Genomic DNA, 25,414 nt, shown 5'->3' with positions numbered 1-25,414 from the left:
GTGTTTTGTTTTAGGGTGATACTTTTTAATTCTGATAAAGATGATTGATACTTTTTGATTTTCTCTGGACTGAAACAAAGCAAACAAAGGCTTGCATTACCCATTGCACATGTCTTTTACAGACAGTTGTTGAACAACTATCCATGCAGTTCATTGCAAGAAATAATTCTGTTTGCAATCTGACAAATCAGTTACATTTGTGCTTATCTTCAGTGGGGGGCCATACTGACTTGCTTTGGTGCATTGAGGATATTGTGCTGTTTTTCTTGGCGTTTCAATTAGGTCGGAGAGACACACTGAGATGTAATTCTTGTGAATAAAAAAGTAAACATTTTTGCTAACATTTGTTTAATATCCCCAATACTCTCTTTTTCTAGTATTACAAGGCATTGCAAAAGGAATACATCAGTGATGATCATGACAGATTTCTCTCTGTGACAGCGCTCTCAGTTCAGATGTTCACTGTACCTACTCTGGTATGTACAGCTTGGCTCTGCTGGAGGTGTAAAATAAGTTGGAGAATTGCTAGTAGTGCCACCTTTGCAGATTGTTGTATTTGGCAGGGAGACTTTATGCATTGCTGAGTTGAATATGAATGATTTTGAGATTTGTGAAAGCCGATGTGAAAGCAGGAGCTTGAGTTGATGTGAAAATTCATTACAGAACATAGAGGGAATGCAAATAAGTATAAGTTCCTGACACATTGTACTCTGCATTAACTTTGTGTATTTATTTACTGCTCACATTTACCTGTCTATGTGACTTTCAAAACAGGGCAAGGGGGTAAAAAATGGTTAAATGTCTTCTTGTGGGGGTGAAATATGGGGAGGAAGTATATCTATAACTTTTAAAAGTTATATGTTTCTTAGCTGAAGTACTAATGTAAAAATTCTTTTCTGCATGATCTTTCTAGAAAAAAAAACGGCATATCCATTATATAGATGCTGTCAGAATTGAACAAACATACATAGTTGTTGAACAAACTTTGTAGTTGATAGCAGTTGTGTTCCTGTGCAATAAATACTGTGGGATTTTTTTATCTTGTGCTCTTTGCAAATGCTTAAAAGAATTTTTAATGAGGAAGATGGATTCAAAGGAAAAAATCTTTTGATGATAACATTAACAAAAACAGGAAGAAAAATATTTCACTTTGTTCTTGCAGGCCCGACATCTAATTGAAGAGCAAAATGTAATCACCACCATTACAGAGACACTCCTAGAAGTGCTTCCAGAGTACCTAGACAAAAATGACAAGTTCAACTTCCAAGGCTACAGTCAAGACAAACTGACCCGGGTATATTCAGTAATATATGACCTCAGGTAAGTGTAAGGGTGAGAAGCTAGAGCAGCTCAAACATACTGGTAGCATGATGAGGTGTTTCAATACAGAGTCTGATGATAAAACTGCTTTAAAATCAGAGCCAAACCCCTCAAAAAACCTACATGATATCTTAATATTTTCTTTTCTTTTCAATGGAACCTTAAAATTTTAAAATACTGAAATTACATTCTGTAAAAACATTTTTGATTTTCAGTTATCTAATTGCATATAATATTTACATTAATAAATAAAATGTATCTACTGAAAGACAGTATGGGAAATTTGTCTCCCATTTACTGCTATTCTGGGAAAGCTGTATAATCCTTATCTGCATAGGGTTTTCTACTATTGCTGGTACCAAATTGCTCTAATAAACTGAGTAATGTTTATCACTCCATTTATTACACCCCAAACACCTTGGAATTAAAAAAAAAACCTGTTAATTTCCAATGATGGAGTCACACCAAGGTATTAGTAGTTCTAGTATTTGGGAAAATTTTCTGAGTACTTTAAGATGAGGAGGGTGATGAAATTTGATTATGTAATTGATGGTATTAAAACAATTGAATTTCAACAACTCTTGAAGTACATGCATAAGAGAAGTCTGAGCAAAGTATGAAATTTTTTTTTTTTTTTGGGACAGGTATATCTTAGTCAGCAAACCTACAGTATGGACAGACCGTCTGAGGGAGCGTTTTTTAGAAGGATTTGTTTCTTTCCTAAGGATTCTAACTTGCATGCAGGTACAATATATTTAAATAATTTCTTTCTGATATCCTGTTGTAAAGTGATTACAGCTCCTCTTTTTCCCATAATATTATAATGGATGTAAACGTGCAATTACACTGTTAAATTCTTCAGTCCCTGTTTTGGGTGGGTGAAGAAGACATGTTTATACAAGTAATATTCATCAGATTTAGTTACATGTGTTTTATCTTTTGACTGTGGAATTTTCTGTTGTGTTAAGCCTGTGATCACTGATTTAGACAAAGTATTTTGTGGGATTTCTATTTCAGGGAATGGAGGAGATAAAAAGACAGATTGGTCAGCACATCGAGGTGGACCCTGACTGGGAAGCAGCTATTACCATACAGATGCAGCTCAAGAACATTCTTTTGATGTTCCAGGAGTGGTGTGCCTCTGATGTAAGTATATAAATTTTCTGTGATTCTTGCATGCATGCCTTTTTTGAATCTTCCTGACAGCTTTTCAAATAGCAGATTTTAGAAAAGCTCACAATTGTTCAATATAGTTTTCCACAAAAAAATTGGTCTGAAAGAATTAATCTGGGTGTGACAAAGAGAGAAAAGAAGGACTGTAGGATTTTTTTTATTCTGCATGTATTTTTAATTCTAGGAAGAGCTGCTGCTCAGGTCTTACAGAGAATGCCATAAGGCTGTGATGAGGTGCAGCATGAATGGCCGCTCTCGGGAGAAGACAATATTTCACTTGTGTGGCCATACCCTGGAGAGCAGACCTTACAGAGTGTCTGCAGATCCTGTCAGCATACATTTGCCACTGTCTAGGACTCTTGCTGGTAAGTGATGTGTTTTGATTGCTGCTTAAACCATGCTTGTCATCCATCTCTATTTCTTTACTCCAGAAAACATTTCAGTTAAGTGCTTCACAGATGAGTTGGTCTCTGACTTAGTGACATTCTCATGATCAGGAAGACATGTTCCCCATATGTCCCACTAATGGAAAGTTTTTCTCAAAACAACCATTACCATGGAGATTGGAGGATGTCTTTTTAAATGGAAGACAGAGAAAACAGTCAAGAAGGAAAAAAATTCCTTGTTAATGAGATCCTTAGTTTTCTCTGAAGTCTTTCTTGTTCTGTTTCTATATCCTTTATTTAAATAATGTCCATTATTATTTACCTTGAATTTAGTTTCCAGCCATATATATCTTAGGATGGTTAAAATGTTCCTCCTGAAAGACATATTTTGCACAATGCCAGGGCAGGCTTCCAGTCAGAATACAATCACTGCTTTCTATAGAATACAAATAAAATCATATGCTATTATTAAGCTGTAGATTCTTTATCACATCATTTGAAAGCAAGATACCATCTGTTAATCCTTGTAGTCTTGAAATTAATTTACTACTGATATATGATTCATATGTGAAATAAAAATTTTATTTTTTGTATATTATATAGCATCTCAATTCAGATGGTGTTCACTCATTCATTTAGTGTAAATTGATTCATAAAATAATGGTTTGTAAGCGTAGTAAGAACTGTTGTGATTGAAAAAAGGAAAGTATGAAGTCTTTCCTAAACAAACTTGGACTTTTTTTTCTGGAGTTCTCTAAATTGTAAATGATTTAGCTGACATTTAGAAGGGGTTGGAGAACCTTCACTGATTTTGATTTATTTTCTGATTTTTCTTCCTTGGTTTTGTAGGTCTTCATGTACGATTAAGCAAGACCGGAGCCATCTCAAGATTGCACGAGTTTGTTTCTCCTGTAAGATTTTTTTTTCCCCAAATGCTTTTATGATTTATACTCTGGAAAGAAAAAAGCCTCAATCTATATGCTCTAACCTTCATGACACACATACAAGTTATTTTTCAGCTGTCAATATATCTCTGTTCTTTAGGACTCACACTTTTAAAACCACTGGCAGATTTATTCTGAGGTGTTTTTTTGTTTGTTTTTCCTTTTTTAAAATCTAGGAAGAATTTCAAGTGGAGCTGCTAGTAGAATATCCTTTGCGGTGTCTTGTCCTGGTTGCACAGGTTGCTGCAGAGATGTGGAGGAGGAATGGGCTCTCCCTGATAAGCCAGGTACTCCCTGCAGTGTTCAGTGCTGATCCTCTAAGTGTTTGCAAGGGTTGCTCAGTAATGCTGCCAGGGGTTCATCCAGTGCAGAGAGAGGTCATGGGGTCACTCCTACAGTAAATAGAAAGTTTCTAGGTGGAAATTTAGGTCACATGGTTTTATTTCTATCTTCAGCAATAGCTTACCTCCTTGTCTTAGAGGAGTATTTTCATCTCTGCTATGACTCTTTCTTCTACTCTGTCAAATAGTATAATGTTGCTGATGTCTACTTGTAAGCTACTTTCAGATCCCATAATCACTGCCAAAGTACTTATTGTACTCTTGCTTGTAGCATAAAAAGTTATAAGTTCCTCATGGTGTATGGACATTGTTACATACAGAAGTGAAACTATTAGTCTCACACTAAGCTTTTGAGAACTCTATAGCTAAACATACAAACATTTTCTAATACTTGTGACTTCTGTTGCAAGAGTAAAGGTAAAGGGAAGAGTCTACCCTTGCATTTACCTCCTTTGGCTTCACTTTGGGGTGGTTTTGGTTTTGTTGTTTGGTTTTATTGGTTGTTTTGTTTTGGGTGGGGCTTTTTTTGTTTGTTTGGGGTTTTTTGTGGGTTTTTTTGTTTGTTTTTATTCCCTTTAATGGCAGAAGTTCTCTGCTAACCTTGCACAAGACCCTTTGATGAAATCAAAGTAAATCTTAGTAAACCGCTGCAGAATTGTCTTTCTGAGAACTGGGCTAGGAAAAGGAGGATGTTTTGACTTAATTCAGAAGCAGCCATTGGAGTTATGTCCTCTTGGATGGGAGTGTGAAGTATGGCATAGACTTTTTCTGGATAAGTGAGAAAACATTTTTCACTTCCATTAAAGTACATAGTTATTTTGAAAGAAATGTGGACTTTCTTTTACTCGATAAAGATGTGGTACAGTTTGAAAGGCCTCAGAGATTAACTGATGTACATTACTTTATATCTCTCTTTTGTTTTTGTGTTTCTTAGGTATTCTATTATCAAGATGTTAAATGCAGAGAAGAGATGTATGATAAAGACATCATCATGCTCCAGGTACAATGTTCTGAATCACTGCATACTCGTCGTTTTTAAAACGTTCAGTTTAATTTTCATTGATTTTAAAATAGCAAGTGATGTTCATATTAATTTGGGTTTTTTGATAGATAGGTGCATCTCTCATGGATCCAAACCAGTTTCTCCTGCTGATACTGCAGAGATATGAGCTTGCTGATGCTTTCAAAAAGATCAAACCCACCAAAGATCAGGTAAGTAGCAAATTTTTCTGCTGTTTAATTTGTCAGTTTTGAGTATATGAAACATCAATAAGAAAAACTAGCTAATGTTGATAACTGCATTTTTAAGGCCACACTGGAAGTCAGTAAACACAGGAGCTTGTGGTTAGGTAAATATTTTGGAATTTGTAGAGGCTTCCTCAAAATTAGCAAGTAAGTTTTGCCCCATTTTGGACCTTTATTTTGGACTTATGGAGACTTGTCTCCACAGGGCATCTACCAAAATCCATGTAAATGACTTTGCTATAGCATTTCTATTCTCTTAAGCCATGTTATGTGCTTTTATTTTGGTTGGAAGTTTCTGGGGTTGTTATGCTTCTTCTTGTGGCTTGAACTGTGATATAACACTTCATTTGGGATACTTTTTTTAGCTGTTTCTTTTCTTGCATGTGAATCTTGCACTTTACTTGCTGTATAATATCTCCTCTGCCAGAGCAGGCACTTTTTCTGGCTTGTTAGAATGGAAATTTCTTCCTGAAGTACAATGTTTTAGCAGTGTAGTAGATATGAAGGCTGAGCTCAGTATCATTTGGTGGATAGATTTTTCTGCACTTCTGTTTTTGTTTTTTTAACCTGATTTCTCTAATTCTTGTAGGATTTGATTAAGCAATATAATGTTTTAATAGAAGAGATGCTACAGATTCTCATCTATATTGTGGGTAAGTTTCATTTCTCTGTGTTGTTGTAGTAATGGATGATTGCTTTGACAGAGCAGGCTTGATAATTTTCTTAGACATAGTATAGAGAGGATACTGAGGAGTACCTCTTTTAAATAGATGATTCAGTATCACAAGTATTTGTGAGATGGAAACAATAGGAGTTGGACAGTGAAAAAAGCTGTTAGATAGCTTCATAATTGATGTTAAAGTAGAATATGAAGAGAGTCCATCTTGACCCATGTTGTTAGGAATCTAGGCTGAGAATCATTTTTGCTCAGACACTTGGGACAGGCTTCTGACACATGTAAGCTTATACAATGAAACATCCCAGCAATACCATTATCATGGTGCAAAATTCAATTTCACTTCAAACCTGTCATATTTGCCATTCCTCTCCTTTTGGTTCATTCTGACAGGGGAAAGATATGTGCCTGGAATCAGTAATGTGACAAAAGAAGATGTAATAATGAGAGAAATCATCCATCTGTTGTGTATTGAACCAATGGCTCACAGTGCAATTACCAAGTCATTGCCTGAAAACGTGAGTCCTGATTTATTTACTTTTCTCCTTGATTTACTTTTTCTTGTTTTATGTCTTCTCTTAGCTTTCATATCTTATGGAAGCATTTCTAATATAAAGCTTAAATGTTGGTTTGAGAATTAGAAAATGGCATGCCAAAGAGGCTTACACACCTTACTGATGTGAAGATAAATGTCATAGATTCAAGTATGGGCTGATCTGAAAAGACTTGTGTGGGAATTACGCTTTTTGTTTAAGAGGTGAATTTTTTCTAGAATATTCAGCTGTAGTTCTCCTAGGTTCAAAAATAAACGTGAAATTTTCTGGTTTGGCCCTGTAGGGTGATGGAGCTGGATTCCATTCTGGCCTGCAGACCAGTGATAAATTTAAGCTTGTAATTTTGATGACAAACCTGTGCAGATCCATTTGAAGTCAAGTATTGTTCATGTCTATTTGAAAACAAAGACTTCCTTGACATTCCCTTACAGTTGTGGAAGATTGAAGCAAAGGCAAGGGATGTGGATTAGATTTTATAGTCTGGAAGTGTTCAGGGCCAGCAATCAATGCAAAAACCCTACATTTTTGTTGTAAATGAAATAGCCTTAAGTATTATCATAGTATCCACAGTCACTGTTTAAAATATCTAAACCTCTTTTATTCCTTTTGTTAAGGTAGGGTAAGCATTGACCTGTTTCTAGAGATCAGCTCTGTTATTAATGAAGTTCTACATTATTAAGTGAAAGTATTATGTATCTTTGATACTTCCTTGGAAAATGCCAGTTATGAATATCTGCTTTCTGATTAACAGCGGGCAAAAGATAATAGTTCATGAATTAGGGAATTATCTAAATTTGTCTATTTTTGTTACACATAGCATAATACTGAAGATATTTGAATCATTATATGTTTATCCCAAACTAAATTTTTTACCAGGAGAACAATGAAACTGGCTTGGAGAATGTAATTAATAAAGTGGCTACATTCAAGTAAGTTCTTAATGTTGATTTATAAATAGCTTGAAAGTGAAATAAAATTTCTTAGATATGTTTGGGTTAAACAATATGAACGACAGTCTCTGTTCAGCTTATATTTTGCTATCTTGAAGTAAATATATTTGCAAATATGCTTAGGAAAGAACAGTGTGTGAATATCCTACACTGCTGCTGTTTCTTTCCCTTTGCCACCCTCTTTCTTCAAATTCGGGTTGAGGAGTCTTGGGAGTTCAGTAATCTCAAGTCCAAGTGGGAGAATCTTTGAAAGTTCATTTTTTTTCCTAAGATGGAAAGTTAAGAAGTCATTGTACCTTTGACAATCACTATCTAGTAACTGTTATGTTACTTAGTTGCTAATTTTCTGCAACTTACCCTTTTTTCTGGAAATTCATTTAATATATAAATATATATGTTTGTGTGTATGCAAGTATAGAACAATAGATTGTAGTTGAACAAAACCAGTGCAAATGTCTGCTATTTTTGTAAGAAAAATGTCTTATTTTAGTATACCTTATTTTAAATTTCATGTGGTTTGCTTGTTCATGTTCAATTAAGAGCAACTGTAAGTGTACCTAGGAATCTTACTTGGGGAATTATATGAACAGTTCAAAAAAATCTCACTGGCTGGAAAGCAGCAAGTATTACTTGTTTTATACTTTGGTTAAAGAAAGGATTGAATTTTATGCAGCAATATCCAATGTCTGAAATTCTAAGCCACACAGTTAAAAAGAATTTTCAGAGGCTATTCGGTGTGCTTTAGATGGTATAGATTAGAAATATTTTGCTGCTGAATTGTTTACTCCTGTAAATCCTGTATTGAAAATTTAAGAGTCCTAACTGTACTCACTCTCTGCTTTTAATAAACTAGTGAGTAGCCATTATAATTCCTGCTTCTTTAGAAAACAAATTGTGTTTGCCTTCAAAGATGTGCTGAATGTATATTAATAATCTGTATATTGTGAAATATTTCTCTGTAAGGAAACCGGGTGTCTCTGGTCATGGAGTTTATGAACTAAAAGATGAATGTTTGAAGGAATTCAATATGTTCTTTTATCACTACACTAAGACCCAGCACAGCAAGGTAAGCAATGTAAGATTCACTCTAAAAGGTTAAAAAAATAGTACATACTTACCAATATTTAAAGAATTTTGCTGAATTAATGCAATCTAAAGAAATTGGTTCAGTAAAGAGTGTCTGCAGCTACCTTTGAAACGAAATGTTCCATGAAATTAAAGTTTTCAATACAAATCTAGATGGTGTGGTTTACATTTGTGTTTCCTTTTTGGCACCTTGTGTATTTACTCTGTTAATTCTCTATGCTGAGATCAAAATATGATAAGAATTACCTTTGGACTCGGAACCCCCAAATTTTGTTTTTATAACTCTTACTGAGGAAGCAAATATGTCCAATTATTTATCTTTACTAGAAATTTAAATTCAAAACGGAATTTTAAACATGTTTCAGACAAAATTCTAGTTCACAACCAGGAATTTACTGGTATCTCTATGTATCTCATCACATTTCTAGTGTAGGGTTTCTCATAATTTCATTAATCTCATTATTGTGTACTTCTATAGAGGTGCTGATACAACAACACTCCTTTTTCTGTAGGCTGAACATACACAAAAGAAAAGAAGAAAACAAGAAAACAGGGATGAAGGTAAAATTCTAAAATTAATGATTCAACAAATGTGCTAATTGGTAGTATATGTAGTTGTATATATATACTGAGCTTTGGGAGATGTCTTGTGACTTCAGAGTGGATAGGTGAGTTCATATTAAATTTGTTGTGATTTGTAGTAATTGTCATTAATTAGCACGTGGCAATTCTTTTGGTTTTTTTCTTTATCATGGACAGGAATTCTGAAATTTTTAGTTTACATTTAGGGAAATAAACATGGCACTGTACCTGTTGACAAACCCATGAACTCAGAGATTTTATGGTGGAGTAACTAAGAGGCAAAAGTTGTAGTGTTTTTTGTGAGCAGTTTCTTTAGACAATATTGAGACACAATAGTGGCATGTAGAGAAGGTTGCCACAGGAAATAATGCTCATATCCATTCTGTAATATGAGAATGAGACTTAGGTTTTAGAAAGAATTTTTATAAGCTATGGATACATAAAACAATGAACCCCTGTGTTTCTATTGTAACACAGATATTATTTCCCTTTTGCGTTTACATTTACCCATTCAAGTCGCAAGCATTTAACTGAGTTGATTTGAGGAAGACTTGATAAGCTGAACAAATAAATGCAGTGAACAATTTAATAAACTCAACTTTGCTCCTTCCCCTTTCAATCTGGCAGCTTAAAATGTTATCAGGGGAATTATTTTGTGGAAATTTTAAAAAATGTGGTTATTTAGAGGTAATTGTCAGAGACTCATGTAATTGGACAGTACGGTTCCAAAATACCAAGGTATCTGTTGACCCTGATTTGTGTTCTCCTGAGGCTGCATTTATTGTTGCAGGTACTTCCTGTGTATTCTTTTATGTGTCTATGTTGTCTTTGTCAGTAACTTCATTCAGCCTGAATTGTCTAAAGAATGGTGGTTTCAGACACACTGCATTCACAGAGGTCTTCTGAAAAAAGGCAATCTGAAAATAGGCCTCCAGGTACCTAAAGAAGACTGGAGTCAGTGGTTCCTGGTAGGGAAAGGCTGTGGTGTTAAATGAGGTGCTATCAGGAGATGCCGAGATTCCACATCAGAGTTCCAGTATTAACTCAGCAAATGTACATAACCAGAAATGACTGGAATGCCAGTAGCAGAAAAAATTTAGAGCTCCACGCATGTGATATTGGGGTGTGGGACACTACAGTATGGAAACTCCACTCCTCAGTTTTGTTTAATTACTTGAAAACCTTTTATCTGATGCAAAGCACAAACTGTATATTTAATAGTGAGACATAAATCAGGCAGTTCAGAGTGTTAAAAATTTGCATTTACAGATGTAACTAATACTTGTGATTGATTAACTTAGCTTGTACATGTTTTTTGTGTAAGGACTTACTAAAAGTACTCTAGTTTTGCCAAAGATTAAAGGTGACTTAGGCACACAATTGTGTTTGAGCATGGTTTTACTCATTTAAAGGTCCAGTTTTTCTTTCACTGAAATTAGTATGTTTGTGCTCTCTGCTTCTGGGTGGGATGTCAGTTCATTGATATGTTTGCACACCTGTTTCCTAGCATTGCCACCACCTCCTCCTCCAGACTTCAGTCCTGCATTCAGCAATGTGGTGAGGATTCTGAACTGTGATGTCATGATGCACATCCTGCGCACCCTCCTGCAGAGGGCAGTGGAGCTGGAAACCCACTTGTGGACTGAGGCAATGATCCAAATGGTAGGGTTAGCCTTGGTCATCTTCCCATGGTCCTTCCTGCGCTGCCTGCTTATAAGACCAAAATATGTAAAGATTAACTTGGAATGATTTTGTCCCCAAACCTGTTTTTATAAATCTTACTGGCAAAGAAAATATTTTTATTATTAATTATCTAGCTCTGCTGTAAAATAGAAACATTATACGTAACAGTATTAAAGTTTTCTATTTTACTTTCCTCCCTGTGTTGCCTCATTGCTGAAGCTGTTTCAATATGTAATCCTCCCTGCCTCATATTTTTACTGAAACTTAACGAGTACCTGTTTGATAATTGGAATTCCTTCATTTTTTGAGCTGCAGAGTCTCCAAATACATAATGTCTTTGGGGCCTCAGTCATGAAATAATAAAATTTTTGTAAGTATTTAAACATTTAATTTTACTGCAGTGGCTTGAGTCTTTTAAAACGTTGAGATGTTTTTGGAGGCGTTTTTTTGTTCGTTTATTTTAGCAGGGTTGTTTATTTAATATTTATAGAATTAGGACATGAAATTATAGACAGTCTGAATTAATCAGTTTTGTTAGAATGTATAGATTGTTTAATTGCCTTGCCAGTCCTGCTAATCTTTGGATTATGGAATTAGCCAAGTACAGATTTTGTATCAGCAGAAGGACAAGATTTCACATATTACTAATATAAAAGCATGTGTAAGCTGATGAATTTTAGTGCAACTAATATGCAGTAAATTTGCATTGTGCTTTTTTTATTTCACTTTCCATGTATGATCTCTGTATTTTCATGTGTTTTATCATAATATAACACAGAACCGTATTAAACATCCTAATCTTTTGTGCCAGTTTTCCGTATCTTAAACATTGAATGAGACTTACTATTTTTCTCTTTTTTCAGGTTCTTCATCTTCTTTCTTTAGGATTACTAGAAGAGAAGCAGCAGTTACAGAAGTCTCCTGAGGAAGAAGTAACCTTTGATTTTTATCACAAAGCAACACGTATGTTTCATTTTCTTTAAACCACAGAGTAAATTAGACTAACTTGATCTTGTAAGGACTCAAATAAACTAGAAGAAATTATTCAGTGATTTAGTCAGAAAAGTTTTATTTTATGCTATGTAATTAAAACCTGGTAATTTAACTTTTTTAATAATTAAGAAACCAGGTTTGGACTCGCTTCCTCTGTTCCCAGTTGTCAGGTGGGTTGAAGAGGATATGTGCTTCTCTTCCTGGGAAAGAAATGAAAAGTACTTCTAGTGATATGTGCTTCTCTTCCTGGGAAAGAAATGAAAAGTAGTTCTAGTGTTACATAATTGCAAGTGGTTTTTCCTTCACAAGAACTGCATTGAAATGGAAACTAAGAACTCTTTGAAAAATGGCAGTGGATTTAAGTGAACTGTGTCCATCTTTGGTTCTCTCAAGCTGTACAATTAGTGATTTGCCTGGAAGTTAGTCTTTTACTATGGTAATGAAAATAGTAACAGAACATAATGGCTCTGGATTGTACCCTTTTCTCTCTATTGAACATTTCTTAATATTACATACAGGACTACTCTGTGGGAGTTGGAATCTGCATTTTCTAAATAATCTTCCATCTTCTCTAGAGTTTCTGCTTCAGTGTGTAAAAATAAATTTAAAAAATCCATTATCAAGCTAAACATAACTGTCATTTGTGAGATGCAACAGAGATAAGAGTTGTGAAGTGAAATCATAGAATCATAGAATTGGAAAAGACCTCTAAGATCATTGAGTCCAAATGTTAAGTCAGCACTGCCAAGTGCACCACTAAACCTTGTTCCTAAACATCATATCTATGTATCTTTCAAATACCTTCTACAAGAATAAATACATAAAACTACCGAAGTCCCTTTATTTAGTTCTTTAAAAATTTTGTGTTTGAAAAGCGCTCCCAGTGTTGAAAAGAAGCATCATCATACTGAAAGTGTTAAGAAGCTTCATGTCAACTATAGGAATACAATAGAAGTAATAATTATAACTGAGATGCTAGAGAATGCTTTGCTAGCTTTAGTTTTGCATAACCAGAAAAATCAAAGCCCAATTTACATGAAAGGGATGCAAAAATAATCAGTATTTTCGTAACAAAGCTGTTATTGAGACACAATTCATTGAAAGACAGTTTCTTTAGCAATGTATTTGTCTCCCTACTAAAAATTTAAAATGAATTCTGTATGGTAAGTGCTGCAAAAGAAATATCATTGAACAGAATGGTCTCCATTTTAAAGCATTCTTTTGTTAGAGAAGAGCCTAGAATACTATGGACTCTCACCAAGTTGTGAGGAAGAAAATTACTGTAATTACAATAGCTTTTGTGATTAGAAGTAGACGTGTACACACTAAGCTGTTAGCAAACATAGGTAAGCTCTAAAGAGCTTTACTGCTTCCTCCTGAAGTGAAAGGCGATTCTTTTTAAGCAGACATTATGCAAAGATTTTCTAAAGCAGAAATAATGGATCTACAAGGGGATAAATTATACTATATATAACTGGAATAAACAGATGAAACTGTAACCAAAATCTAACTACACAGTTTGTGTTCATGTATGTATATTGTATAGTCAGTAATATTTAAAGGCATGTCCATGGATGTAAGTACATTAAAATGTTAGGCTTTTTTTTCCCTGAAGGCCCTTTTCTATTTTTCACTTTGTAAAGGAATGGGAAGCTCAGCCTTGAATGCTGTGAATGTGTTAATGCTTCTGGAGAAATTGAAGAGAGTTCCCCAGTTAGAGGCACAGAAGGACACAGTCAATTGGATACTGCAGGTACACAAAGGAGAGATAAGTACAATCTGATTTCAGTTGTGTAGAAAGTTAATATGAAAGATGTTATGATTCCTACATACAGTTCCTACATATAATCCATTTACAGCTGCAGTGATTTCTTGAGAAGTTTAATCTGTTGCAGCGTTGTAATTGCTACTTGTACCATGAAGTATTGGATTAATTTTTGCTTAGGTAACTCATTCCAGTAATGACATTTTTACACACATTCCTCATATATCTGTTGCACAATAACAGCAGATAATGAGTAGGGCAGTGTTCTGGGAGTACACATAGAGTCTTGGGTGTTTCTGTTATTTAGGAGTTTTGAGTGGTTGACTCCATTTGAAAATCTGAAAATAACGTGAAACAAAATAACAAGAGTTTTAATCCTGTCTGTCATAGAATGGATTGAGTTGGAAGGGACCTTAAAAGTGATGTAGCTCAAAGCCCCTGCCATGGGTAGGGACACCTTCCAATAGACCAGATTGCCTACAAGTCCCAGCTGGACTTGAACACTTCCAGCATCCACAAATTCTCTGGGCAGCCTGTTGCAGTACTTATATATTGTAACATTGGAAATGTATTAATTTACATTGTTATAAGAGCCAAATTGTGTTTTATTTTTAACATCTGAGTCTCTGTTTTTAGATGTTTGACCTGGTGAAGAGATTGAGAGAAAAGTCTAGTTTGGTAACAGTAGGAGCTACATCAGGCTCAGAAGCTACAAAAGGTGATGAGGTAATGATAAAAATAAAGCTTCAGTAGAAGCCTTGTATTTAAATGTTTTGAATAGCTATTTTCAGTGATGTGTCTAAATTTATTGTTGCCTAAAATGATAATTTTTCAAAAAACTGATCTTTGTGATATATTGTCTACAGCTAGGATTTAGCTAGTGGTCAAATGATACAATGAAATGGAGATTTCAAAGATGACTTCAGTCCTAAGGAGTGGCTGTTTTCTATTGGCATTCGAACAAAAAAGAAGAATCTAATTACCCTTAGGCAGAAGGTGAAGACAGACCAGTTTGCTCTTAGACGTTTTGTTTGGCCTTGGCTTGCTGCCAAGCAATCTCTTGGCTGGTCATTGCATGCCTAGTTCTAAACTTATCACACAGCATATGCCATGTTTCTTTTTTCAGGCAGGTGTCATATGAGATTTGGTAAGATATCAAACAAAATACAGAAGTCCATAAGAAATTAATCTCTTTCAGTTCTACTTGTGGAGCAAGTTGTTTGATTTCCTGGAAAAGTCATGGTACTGTGAATGGAAACCTTGTGTATAATGTTACATTTGTCCCTTAAGTAATTGGATAGGAAGAGTTAGGTTCTATATGTTTTAATAAAGTCTATCTGTGTTTTTTGAATTCTGGATTTCTAAAGCATAGAAATTCTTTTTATATGGTTTCTGAAAATATGATACAAGAGTAAATGTTGGAAGAACAATAGCTTTGCAGTGTACCATAAAGAATAATGAAAATACAATACACAGATGTATAAAATGCTGACGCATTTTGTTGTGCCATGGATAGGCAGTTCAAAATAAAATTTTCTTCGATTTCTGTAAGGGAGATACTGAATACTCAGTAGGGTTTCACTTATGGTGAGAATAACAGAAGTCTGGAGAAAACTTCGATGTACACCTCACTAAAATTTCTTAAGAACAGACAAGTACCTAATTGAAATGACTCAGGGATTTTTGATCTTATCTTTGGACTAGAGATTGTAGTAGTGACCTTTTCTAGACCATAAAAGTCTGTTCAGTAAAGATTTGAGTTCTGTTAATTTCTGTTTCAGATAGCTGTTAACTTTTTTCCCTCATTAAAGTGTTGTCAGTTAAGGGAATTTGATGTCAGTGGTTAGAATGCCTGTACTGGGGAAAGAGTCTTCTCATTTTTTGGTGTTCTTAGTTGCCTGTGATTTCTTTATTCTCTTACTGTAAGACACAGAGCACTCAGGATAAAGAGAAAGCTGAGCGGAAGAGGAAGGCGGAAGCAGCGAGGTTGCACCGTCAGAAGATAATGGCCCAGATGTCTGCCCTGCAGAGGAATTTCATTGAAACCCACAAGCTCCTGTATGAAAACACACTGGAGGCCCAGGGGAAAGATGATGCTATTATGGAAGAAGAAAGGTAAGAGAAAACAGACATACTTGTAGTCTATGACCTTGTTAGATGTCAGGAAGAACTCAGTTCATTTAGAAAATCCAGCTGGTTATTTTATATCTGTGTCACTTCTGGTCTTACAGCACCTCTTCAGCAATTGATTACTCCAGAATTGCTTTGGGTCCCAAACGAGGTCCATCTGTCATTGAGAAGGAAGTTTTGACCTGTATTCTTTGTCAGGAAGAACAGGAAGTAAAGTTTGAAAGTGCTGCCATGGTATTATCTGCCTGTGTGCAGAAGTCAACTGCCTTAACTCAGAATAGGAGCAGAATTCTTGAACTCTCAGGAGGTATGAGATTTTTCTTCTCTTATAGTACAAGCACTTCTGTACCTGGAGCTCAAAGTCCTTCAACCAGCTAAACTCTTTTCTTTGATCAGGTTGCTAATTGGCTTACTGTACTTAAGAAAAATGGATGCAAACTTCTAAATTGCTTTAAAATTCATGTCAAACTTAAATGAGAAGTGTATGAAGATTTAGGTTTGTTGGTGAGGGAAATCAGAAGATGCTTTGATCTCACAAGACTTAATAAAACATGTAGATTTAGTGGGAGTAGTTAGTTTTGAGAAAAGCTAAGACTGTTTACAGTTCTGTTTATTCAAGTACAAGTGCAAATTTTCCCCATATGGAGGAAATAAATGAATGTTATCAGAGGCCAATATGCCAACCTGAAAAGGGTTAGGGTGTTTGGTTGGTTGGTTTGGTTTGGTTTGGGTATTTTTTCCCTTATATGTCCAGGAAATGATAAAAACAACAATATAAAGAATGAAAAAAAAATCTTAGCAAGGATCACATGATATCATCTGATGAGTGAACAAAAAATTGAATACAAGAAAGTTATGCAATCACAAGAGTTACATTTGTCTAATAGCATATTGGTAGCAGGGAACACAAAGCCCAGCAGAATTTCTTTTGTAAGTAGCAGCTGACTAAACATGATGGAAAGTTTGGTCTGTTACTTAAGGGAAAGAAGAAGATAAATACAAGGATATGGGAGAACCTAGGAATTCACTTACATTTTTGTTCTCTTTTTGAAAAAGGAAGTTAGTAATACTTCAAGAAAGATGCTGTCACAACTTGTAAATTCCTTCTTATTTTCAGATGTGGGGGTGCTTTGTTGTGGTCTGTGGTCAGCTTATAGATCAAAATGAATGCTATGTCCCATTTTTTTTTTATTGACACTTATATGTAGAAAATAGCTTTAAATTATGTTTGTGCATTATTCCTGCTTTAGTTCAGAAGCAAACTCTTGATTGTTACCAGAGGAAAGTTCATCATTTTTTCATATTTCTCCATGATATTACCCTATTTTTTATCATGCTTATAAACCTTTTCCAAGCTGTTTCACTAATAACATATTTTGTTTTCTCCTCTGGGTCATTAAAAAGTACTGAATTGTCCTACGCCTAGGACAAACTCCTTCAGAATCCTGCTTGATCCATTTTTCTTTATCAGCAAACTACTGGTAATGGCATTTTTGAGACAGTTGTATAGAATTTTTATCTAGATACTATTTTTATATACTAATTACAGTTTTTTTTTCTGTGGTACTCTGAAATACAGATTAAATCCTATGCTGTTGTGGTCAGATACACTTGTATATTTTCTGTAGTGGCATGTTGAGCTATTGAAATAATTGAAAAAAAGAAGGGAATGGAGTTCCTTTTTCTGAGGCTGTTTTTGGGCGCTGTTTATAGTACTTATAATGCACAGTCCTCTGCTGCTCATCAGTTACCAGGAGTCCTGTAAGAGCTTTTTTCTTTCAAGATCTAAATAAATGTAAAAATGCTTGTTCCCCCAGCAGAAGTGCAGAAGTGCAATTCAGTGTTATGCCAAGCTTCGCTTTCTTATTTCAGTCTCCATTTAACTTAGGGCAGCTTCAGCTGCTGCCAAACAGACAATGCAAGTTAGGTTCTTTTATTTTCAGTGCAAGTTAGGTTCTTTTTTTCTTTCAGTTTGTTAGATACAAGTGTGTTTTTTCAAAATCATGAACAGTCCCCCAGATGAGGCATGGAGGACAGCTGTTGTTCAGTATTATTTAGATACCTTTAAAGTGAAAGTGGGATCCCACTTTGGGTGCACATACAACACAAAGACATCAGTATATTCTCATAATATTTCTATTGTTTAGAATTGTGCAAGATTAGTAAAAGACAGACTTGATTTTTGTTATTCAGCAGTGCTTTTTGTGTTAGTGTTTTGAAAATATGTGGGATTAGTTGGATAAATTATTCATTCTAGTTGTCCTTAGTAGTTTCATTCTCATTTAAAAATAAAGTAAAAGCTTCAGTGATAGTGAATCCAACCAGAGATCTGTTCCAGTACAGAAGCACCCTTTTTTCTTCCTAACCAATTTGAATGTTGGCATCTTTTTCTTTTATATGGAGAACCTTCAGTAGTTTAAATGGGTATTTCTTGTCATTGCTCTGCTGCATGATTGGTCTGGAAAAGTTAGCCAAGAGAAGCTTTAATGTGACTGTGCAAACTGTAGGAAAATAAGATCTGAAGGTTCATGTTCTGTATATATTGTTGTTGATTTCTGTTCATACTGATGGGAAGTTACATGACTGTTCATTCCATAATTTTTCTGCTGTGTGTTTCTAGATACACTTGATCCTCTCTTCATGCACCCTGACTTACCTTGTGGGACCCACACAGGGAGCTGTGGTCATGTAATGCATGCAGCCTGCTGGCAGAAGTAAGGATGTGTCTTTGCTGCCTTTTAATGGTTTTTAATTAATCTATTTTCCAAATCACCTTAAGAGTACACTGAAAACCAGGTACAATAAGTGGATATTTAATTAAGGGATCAAAATAATTTGTACTCATCTAAAAATGAAATATGGAACAAGAGATGTTTTGACTTGATGAAGATAATCATTATCAAAAGTTTTAGGGCCTTTTATGATGCAGAGAAGAATTTCTAAGGGACTTATTAATTTATGCAAATATAAACAATGGAGTAAAATTGGTCAAGAATAAGAAACCCTATTGAGTAGGTTTACTTTTAGCAACAATACTCTGCAAGTCTCTCTCCAGGTCAATACTTCAAGGGTGAAACTGATCTATTCCAGTGAGTGTTTAGAAGAGATTCTAGCATCAAGAACAGAATATGAGGAATATGAGTGGTTAAATCTTGTGACTCCTCCCATATCAGTGAAGAAACTCTTAATGAAAAGTAAGGGTGAAGAATTGATGGAACTGCTGTAGACTTGATTGGATTTCTGTTGTTTGGGGGACCCACAATTCAGACCAAGTGTTTTGGATTTGAATGGAACCTGGACATTAAAAGACCAAGGTTCCTGGCTTGTGGGATACAATCATCCTACGTTTCACTCCACATAGGTCTGGCAAGTCTAAACTATGTAAGCAGTGTGAGGTAATAATAGAAATAATCCCACTGAAGTATTATCAACAGATAAGAGGTGGGTCATGCAATCACAAGCTAATCTTGCAATTGTCTCTTTATACATATGACATATGTTATAAACACTCTCTTGAGGTTTGTTGTTTGTACTTGCACCATTTTACTTCAAAAAATAAATCTTACTAAACTTCTAGTGTTTACCATTCACTTTTTACATTCTATTTGTGTGTATACTGCTGTTTTTTACAATAAAACATCAGTTCAGAATAAGTAGGTGCACACACTTAAAATGAAACCCAGGTATGTTCCTTGAGTATAATACATCTGCTCTTGGCAGATCCATCTACATCTACATAGATCTAAGTTGTGCAACATTGGAGCTCAGTTCCTTTGCTCTTTTTAAGAAAAGATGACTTGCTGTATGGGTTAATGGGATTAAAATGAACAACAGGCTCTTCACATACAGTATGGCACAGAAGGTTTGAGTATAGTCTTGTATTTATTACATCACAGACATTCTAACTTACTAATATTCCTCCAAACTATGCCTGCCATACCTTTCTATGTGCAGCCTACAAGTGCTGGAAATCCTCTAAAACAGAGTAAGTCAAAATGAGTGGAATATCCTTGTAGTTGCCATGTATGAGGAAGAGGAGTTGCTTGCAAAAACATAGTTGTGTGAATGTGGGGAAAATCAATGTATGGGTTTTCATTTATAACAAAATACTTCCAGATATTCTATATTCATTAGAATTTCTGCAGATGCTGGTGCACATACACTTTCTCTTCTCACATAAATGGAATTTTTTTTATTTAAGATACATGGTTTAAACAAAAAAAAAAAAAATCTAGTTATTACCTTGGTGTGGAAGTTAGAAAATTTCATATTTCTCTCTAAGATCCTACTTACTTGATCTGAACATTAAGACTGAATTTGTATCCAGAGAAGAAGATTTAAAGGTTTGATCTTTTTGTTCCTATAAATACCAGTGAGACAATAACGACATTTGAAAGCTTACTTGCATCCACTCAGGGGGCAAAAATTATAATGAAGCCTGTAAAAAGATCATAGTTGTTTCTTACTTCCTTTTTGTTTAAAATAGTTGAAATACTATATTCTAATATATATTATTCTCTCGTCCTGTTAAAAGAAGGCTACAGTTCCACTATCTAGTCATGATACCCAGTAATTGCAATGAATAGCTGATTAATCATTCGTGAAATGTTATCAGTAGTGTTTCCTAAAATTTAATAACCATATGTTCAATACCTGTTTCAAATTTCCTATAGTAAGTTGTATATGAGAGTTATTAGATGCAGTATTTAATTTTGTTGAAGAGAAGAGGGAAGAGTAGAAAAATGTAAGGACTGCTTGTCTGCAAAAGCTTAATGAAATTTGTAAGGGTAATATAAGTGAGGGAAACTTGCCATCATTTTCCCAATAGTGATACACCGTGCACTTTTGCATGAATTCATCTGTGTGCTCAAAGGTTTTATTATTTTCCCATCCAAGCATGTAGAAGAGTTACAAATCAAAGGAAAAGACTCCTTTGTTGCCTTGGATAAGTGTTTGCTGTACAATTATGCTTGAACCTTTGTGTTCATGTTGCTTTTGAGCCATTGCACGTTCTCCTTTCCTTTTTAATGTTGTAGGTACTTTGAAGCAATGCAGCTGAACTTCCGACAACGTCTGCATGTTGAACAGATATTTGACTTGGAGAATGGAGAATATCTTTGTCCCCTTTGCAAATCTCTGTGCAATACTGTGATTCCTATTGTTCCACTGCAGGCTCAAAAAATAAACAGGTGAAATACCAGATTGATTCACCTCTACTTAAAAAAAAACAAAAAGGAAATACTACTTTAGGGCTGATGAGCTTTTCAAAGTTTTGGAAGAAAAACTTCAAAAAAACTCATCTGTATAAAATACTGCATATATTCTTATTGATTGCTTAGCCAAATATACTTATTTTGGCAGTAAATACTTTATTTTTTATAAAACATTTTTGGGTTGCCTATTTTTTGGAGCTGAAATCAAATGAGATAGTACCTAGACCTAGTATTTAGCCTTACGCTTCATTTTGTACTGTTTGCTCAAAATTTCTGAAGCCAGTAAAACTGAGCAAATACTGTTTGGATGTGTTTAGATCTAATTGTGTCCTCCGCTTTTTAAGTTAAGGTGAGTCTTTAAATGTTAAAGTAAAACTTGCTTTCTTTTTTTTTTCAGCGAGGATGCAGAGGCAGTAGCTCAAATCCTGTCCCTAGCTAGGTGGCTGGAGATTGTCACAGTCAGGATATCAGGCTACAGTGTGAAAAATGCTAAAGGTTTGTTATCCTAATTTTTAAGCTATTCTGTGGGATAGACATCAGTGCATGTCTTAACTAGTACCAGTAGAAAACTTCAAATAAAGAATTGAGTTTTGCTCTCAATCAAGACATTATCAAATAAAGCTGGGGATAAAAGCTTTGCCCTTTCTGAGTTGATATCTTGATTTCAGTCCCCTCACCAATTTTCTGGCTTTTGTTAATTATTTTCCATCTTTGCTTTGGAAAAAAGTTAGGCGCACTTGGAGAGGATGCCAACAGACTAATGCTTATGGTTAATAAACTTTTGTATGGACTGTGAGGTAGTAAAAAAGAGAACAACTAAATTATAAAGGACAAAATGAAAGTACGTATGAGTATTTAGAAAACAGGAGGCACAGAGAGTCTAGTGTTTTGGGGAATAGAGGCAAAAGTTACCTAAAGGAGGAATCATGGAATATCATCTAGCTTGTGAGGTGTGTTTGCAATTATTTTCAAATCAGTTTCAAATAAAAACACTACTCCCTTTTATTCAACTGCTTAAAAAACTGTAGCAGCTTTTTAATGCAGATGGTTTGTTTTTCTTTCCTGTTAGGAGAGAAACAAAGTCTTCCACCTTTCACCAACAAGGGAACAGGGAACTCAACTTTGGAATTCCATTCCATCCTTAGTTTTGGAGTTCAGTCCTCGTAAGTGTTACTAGCAGTGTTCTCTGCATTATATTAATTTTCCCTTCAATATCCCAGGTATACTTCAGAATGTGTATTGAAGGAAAGACATGATTTTTTTGGTCTGACTAGGGGCTTACTTATTGTTTTCCATAAGCATTCACTGAATATTGAATCTGTGAGGAGCTAGGTGGACCTTTCGGTCAAATCCAGTCTGGTACTTCTTATGTTTTTGGTACAAAGCTAGAAGCCTGGAATCTTCTAATCTACAATTCCTGTGATTTGGGTTACTTGCTGTGCCTCTAGGCATGTTATTTATTGTTTGTCTGCCTTAATTTTTCTGCCATGCATCTGTTTTGGGCATGGATTTCAGGTGGTTTTGGACACAATAATGGGATGGGGATCACTTAGAGGGATAGGGCTCTTGTCTTGTTCTGTTTCTCTTCTATTCTAAATTAAACTCAATGCCAACATTGAGTTTATTTGAGACAGCAATTGGTGATCATGTTCCACATTACTAATTGTAACACTAAGCATGTTCAATTCCAGTGGGCAAAAGCATTTGCCCATTAAAACAGAATGAATGGTAGATGCTTATCAAGTGAGCTCAGCTGTCCCTTATCTCTTTTTAAATCATACTGTAAGTACTCTGCTACTTCAGACTGACATCAAAGTTATGCAAAATACTCATGTATATCTTTTATTTGTACAAAAATAAAAAAATGTTCTGTTGTCAGAAACCTGAATCAATTTTTTTCTTGATAACTGATCTTCATGGGAAAGATTCTGTAGTTTAAAGTTAAACAGTGTTGTTTAAGTGTGAACCTGGCTAAACCCCAGATTTTTGGGTACAATTGTTTTGTCCATAGAGATACAGAGAATTAATATGAATGTCATATATTTCTACTAGAAAATCCTATGTATGACTTGGGAAAAAAACCCACAAGCCATCAAAACTGCTAAACACTTGTTTACATAAAACTACATTTACATAAACTAACCTGATGTAATTAGGAAGGAGCTTAAGTACTAAAAAATGTGTTTAAAAACACACTTGAAAAATGTCTTCCATTTTTAGCACCTTACTATTTTCACTTCAGGACTTAAAATTACTGTTACAAGTAAACAATGTTTCTTTTCATTGTATTTTGCTTTAAAATGTTTGCATTTTTCTAATGTGAATTATAATGTCATACACAGAAATAATATCTTCCAGCCTGGCAGCTCTTAATCTCTCAATTTGTAAAGCCTTTTTTGCCAAAGTCCTCAGTTTACTACTGAAAACTAGGGATTTTTTTTTCATCTCTGTCCAGACAAAGGGTCTTTGTTCTCAATATTTCTTTCATAAATAACTGTCCTGGTTTGGACTTAGACTTTGATAGTGATTGATTAGCCAGTAAGTAATTATCACTATTAATAATTGAGACTGAAATTTTCTCATGTTGGTTTTGCAGAGCCAAGTACTCAAGCAGTATCAAAGAGATGCTTATTCTCTTTGCCACCACCATTTACAGAGTTGGGCTCAAAGTTGCTCCAAATGAAGCTGATTCCCGGATTCCTATGATGACCTGGAGCACTTGTGCTTTTACCATCCAGTGTATAGGTAAAGTATCATGTCAGTTTATTCCTTCTCATTAATTGAAAATGTTACAGTTGCTTGATTGTTTAATTTTATACAATGTGATTTTACAAATAATAGTTCTACATAAGTACAAGCCATATGTAATAGTATAGCAAATTAAATTATATGTAATTACATGTATAATAGAATTATTATCTATAAACCAATATAAATAGTAGGATGTTGTTCTTACATAGTAGCTCATGAAATATGGTATGAAATGCCAACATTGAATTTAATTTGAGACAGCACTTAGTGATTGTAGTAAACCCCATAGAGATCATGTTCCACATTACTAATTGCAACACTAAGCATGTTCAATTAATATTTTCAGGTTGCCAAAGATCATTGACCTGCAGGCATCTCCTACACTAAATGTCTAATAGCTGTGAAATAGTACTCTGTCTCCTTATTTGGTTTTATCTGTATTCTTTAAAAAATTTTCATGGGATTTGTAGTAGAAAGTCTCTTGTATTCTGAAACTGCTAAGTAGATACCTGGTAGAAAAAGAAACAAAAACCACCAAAAAAACTACCAAACATTCTCTGCCATGAATCTCTCAAGGCAAAAAGACTAGCAGAAAAAATTCATTGTGTGGGATAATGTACCTATTTTATTTCGTTTCTGTACTACATATACAATTAAGTTTGTGTAATGAACATGAAGCTGTAGATAAATCTGTAGATGCTTCCAGATAGGGAAAAAGGCAAGATCTAGGTCTAAAATGCATGATGAAGGGATTGAGATCATAATTGTACATGTCCATACATGTGATTTGTCAACTACACCAAGTATTTCTTGATGAAAATGTAGAAGTACAAGTTTAGTCTACCTTGAATCTCTAATGGAGTATCAGGAGTTCAGAAGGTTTTTAGGTGGATTGGGAATATTCTGATAAAACAGAAATAGAACTGACTGCATCTTTAGTGATGGAGTCTATATTTTCAAATAGGTTGAAATAGGTCACCCACTTTATTAACATTGCTGTACTTAATACTGTGCAGATTGGTTTTGTTTGATATATGAAAAAGGATATTGGTGGCTGTCAAGGAGGAGTTAGCCAGTAAGTGCATAAATGTCCAACTGTATTCCAATAACCGTTGTCACAGGTCTGATACTGAAGGCCTGTATTAGTAGAAGAAAATTCAGGTACTCTTGAGGAGAAGAGTATAAAGCCAGAGCGATCACTGTGACAGTTTGACTTGGCCACACCACTTCCTTGGAATCATTTTTGTTTGCAAATGGAGCAGACTTTTGTGGAATTGTAAAGCAAAACTGCCTGCATAGCTTCAGTATGCTGGTCTAGGGTCTAGGTATAGTGTATTATTGAAACCATTTAATGGGCATATAGCCAAGCTGCCTAGACAAGGAACTTCAGAGGAACCTCTAGAGGAGGTTCAAAACATCATTGACCTAAGGGAAGTGAATTGGTATCATTGCTAAAAGCCAGACTCCTGAAAAAAGAAACAAACTCAAAACCTGCCAGAACCAAAACCCCACAACAAAAAGCCTCCAAACCAAAATCTCCCAATGAAATAAAATTTTAAAAATTCCAGGTGTACTGTTTCATCTCTGGAAAGTGACTGAAGTACAAAACCATTTGAACTGAT

General features: G+C 34.8%; 1 protein-coding gene across 4 annotated transcripts in view; it reads left to right on the top strand.

Moving 5' to 3' along the window:
* UBR1 (ubiquitin protein ligase E3 component n-recognin 1) overlaps positions 1-25,414 on the top strand; it is a 59,878-nt gene that overhangs the window by 21,136 nt on the left and 13,328 nt on the right. For 2 of the 4 annotated variants that reach the window (XM_036383931.1, XM_036383930.1), the window contains exons 11-35: positions 378-476; positions 1,163-1,320; positions 1,965-2,064; positions 2,338-2,466; positions 2,678-2,858; positions 3,729-3,790; positions 4,000-4,110; positions 5,099-5,164; positions 5,275-5,376; positions 5,999-6,062; positions 6,479-6,603; positions 7,516-7,568; positions 8,553-8,655; positions 9,188-9,236; positions 10,765-10,919; positions 11,804-11,903; positions 13,577-13,686; positions 14,335-14,424; positions 15,632-15,813; positions 15,930-16,135; positions 18,449-18,542; positions 20,865-21,017; positions 21,439-21,536; positions 22,111-22,204; positions 23,638-23,786. In XM_036383931.1, coding sequence (XP_036239824.1) covers positions 378-476; positions 1,163-1,320; positions 1,965-2,064; positions 2,338-2,466; positions 2,678-2,858; positions 3,729-3,790; positions 4,000-4,110; positions 5,099-5,164; positions 5,275-5,376; positions 5,999-6,062; positions 6,479-6,603; positions 7,516-7,568; positions 8,553-8,655; positions 9,188-9,236; positions 10,765-10,919; positions 11,804-11,903; positions 13,577-13,686; positions 14,335-14,424; positions 15,632-15,813; positions 15,930-16,135; positions 18,449-18,542; positions 20,865-21,017; positions 21,439-21,536; positions 22,111-22,204; positions 23,638-23,786 — 2,833 coding nt within the window. Of the gene's footprint in view, positions 1-377; positions 477-1,162; positions 1,321-1,964; positions 2,065-2,337; positions 2,467-2,677; positions 2,859-3,728; positions 3,791-3,999; positions 4,111-5,098; positions 5,165-5,274; positions 5,377-5,998; positions 6,063-6,478; positions 6,604-7,515; positions 7,569-8,552; positions 8,656-9,187; positions 9,237-10,764; positions 10,920-11,803; positions 11,904-13,576; positions 13,687-14,334; positions 14,425-15,625; positions 15,814-15,929; positions 16,136-18,448; positions 18,543-20,864; positions 21,018-21,438; positions 21,537-22,110; positions 22,205-23,637; positions 23,787-25,414 lie in introns of all 4 variants that reach the window. The other 2 variants (XM_036383929.1, XM_036383928.1) reach the window with 1 other exon arrangement.

Source organism: Molothrus ater, chromosome 6 (genome assembly GCF_012460135.2).
Source record: "Molothrus ater isolate BHLD 08-10-18 breed brown headed cowbird chromosome 6, BPBGC_Mater_1.1, whole genome shotgun sequence".
Lineage (NCBI taxonomy): Eukaryota > Metazoa > Chordata > Aves > Passeriformes > Icteridae > Molothrus > Molothrus ater.
This window is presented reverse-complemented; position numbering and strand designations above follow the sequence as displayed.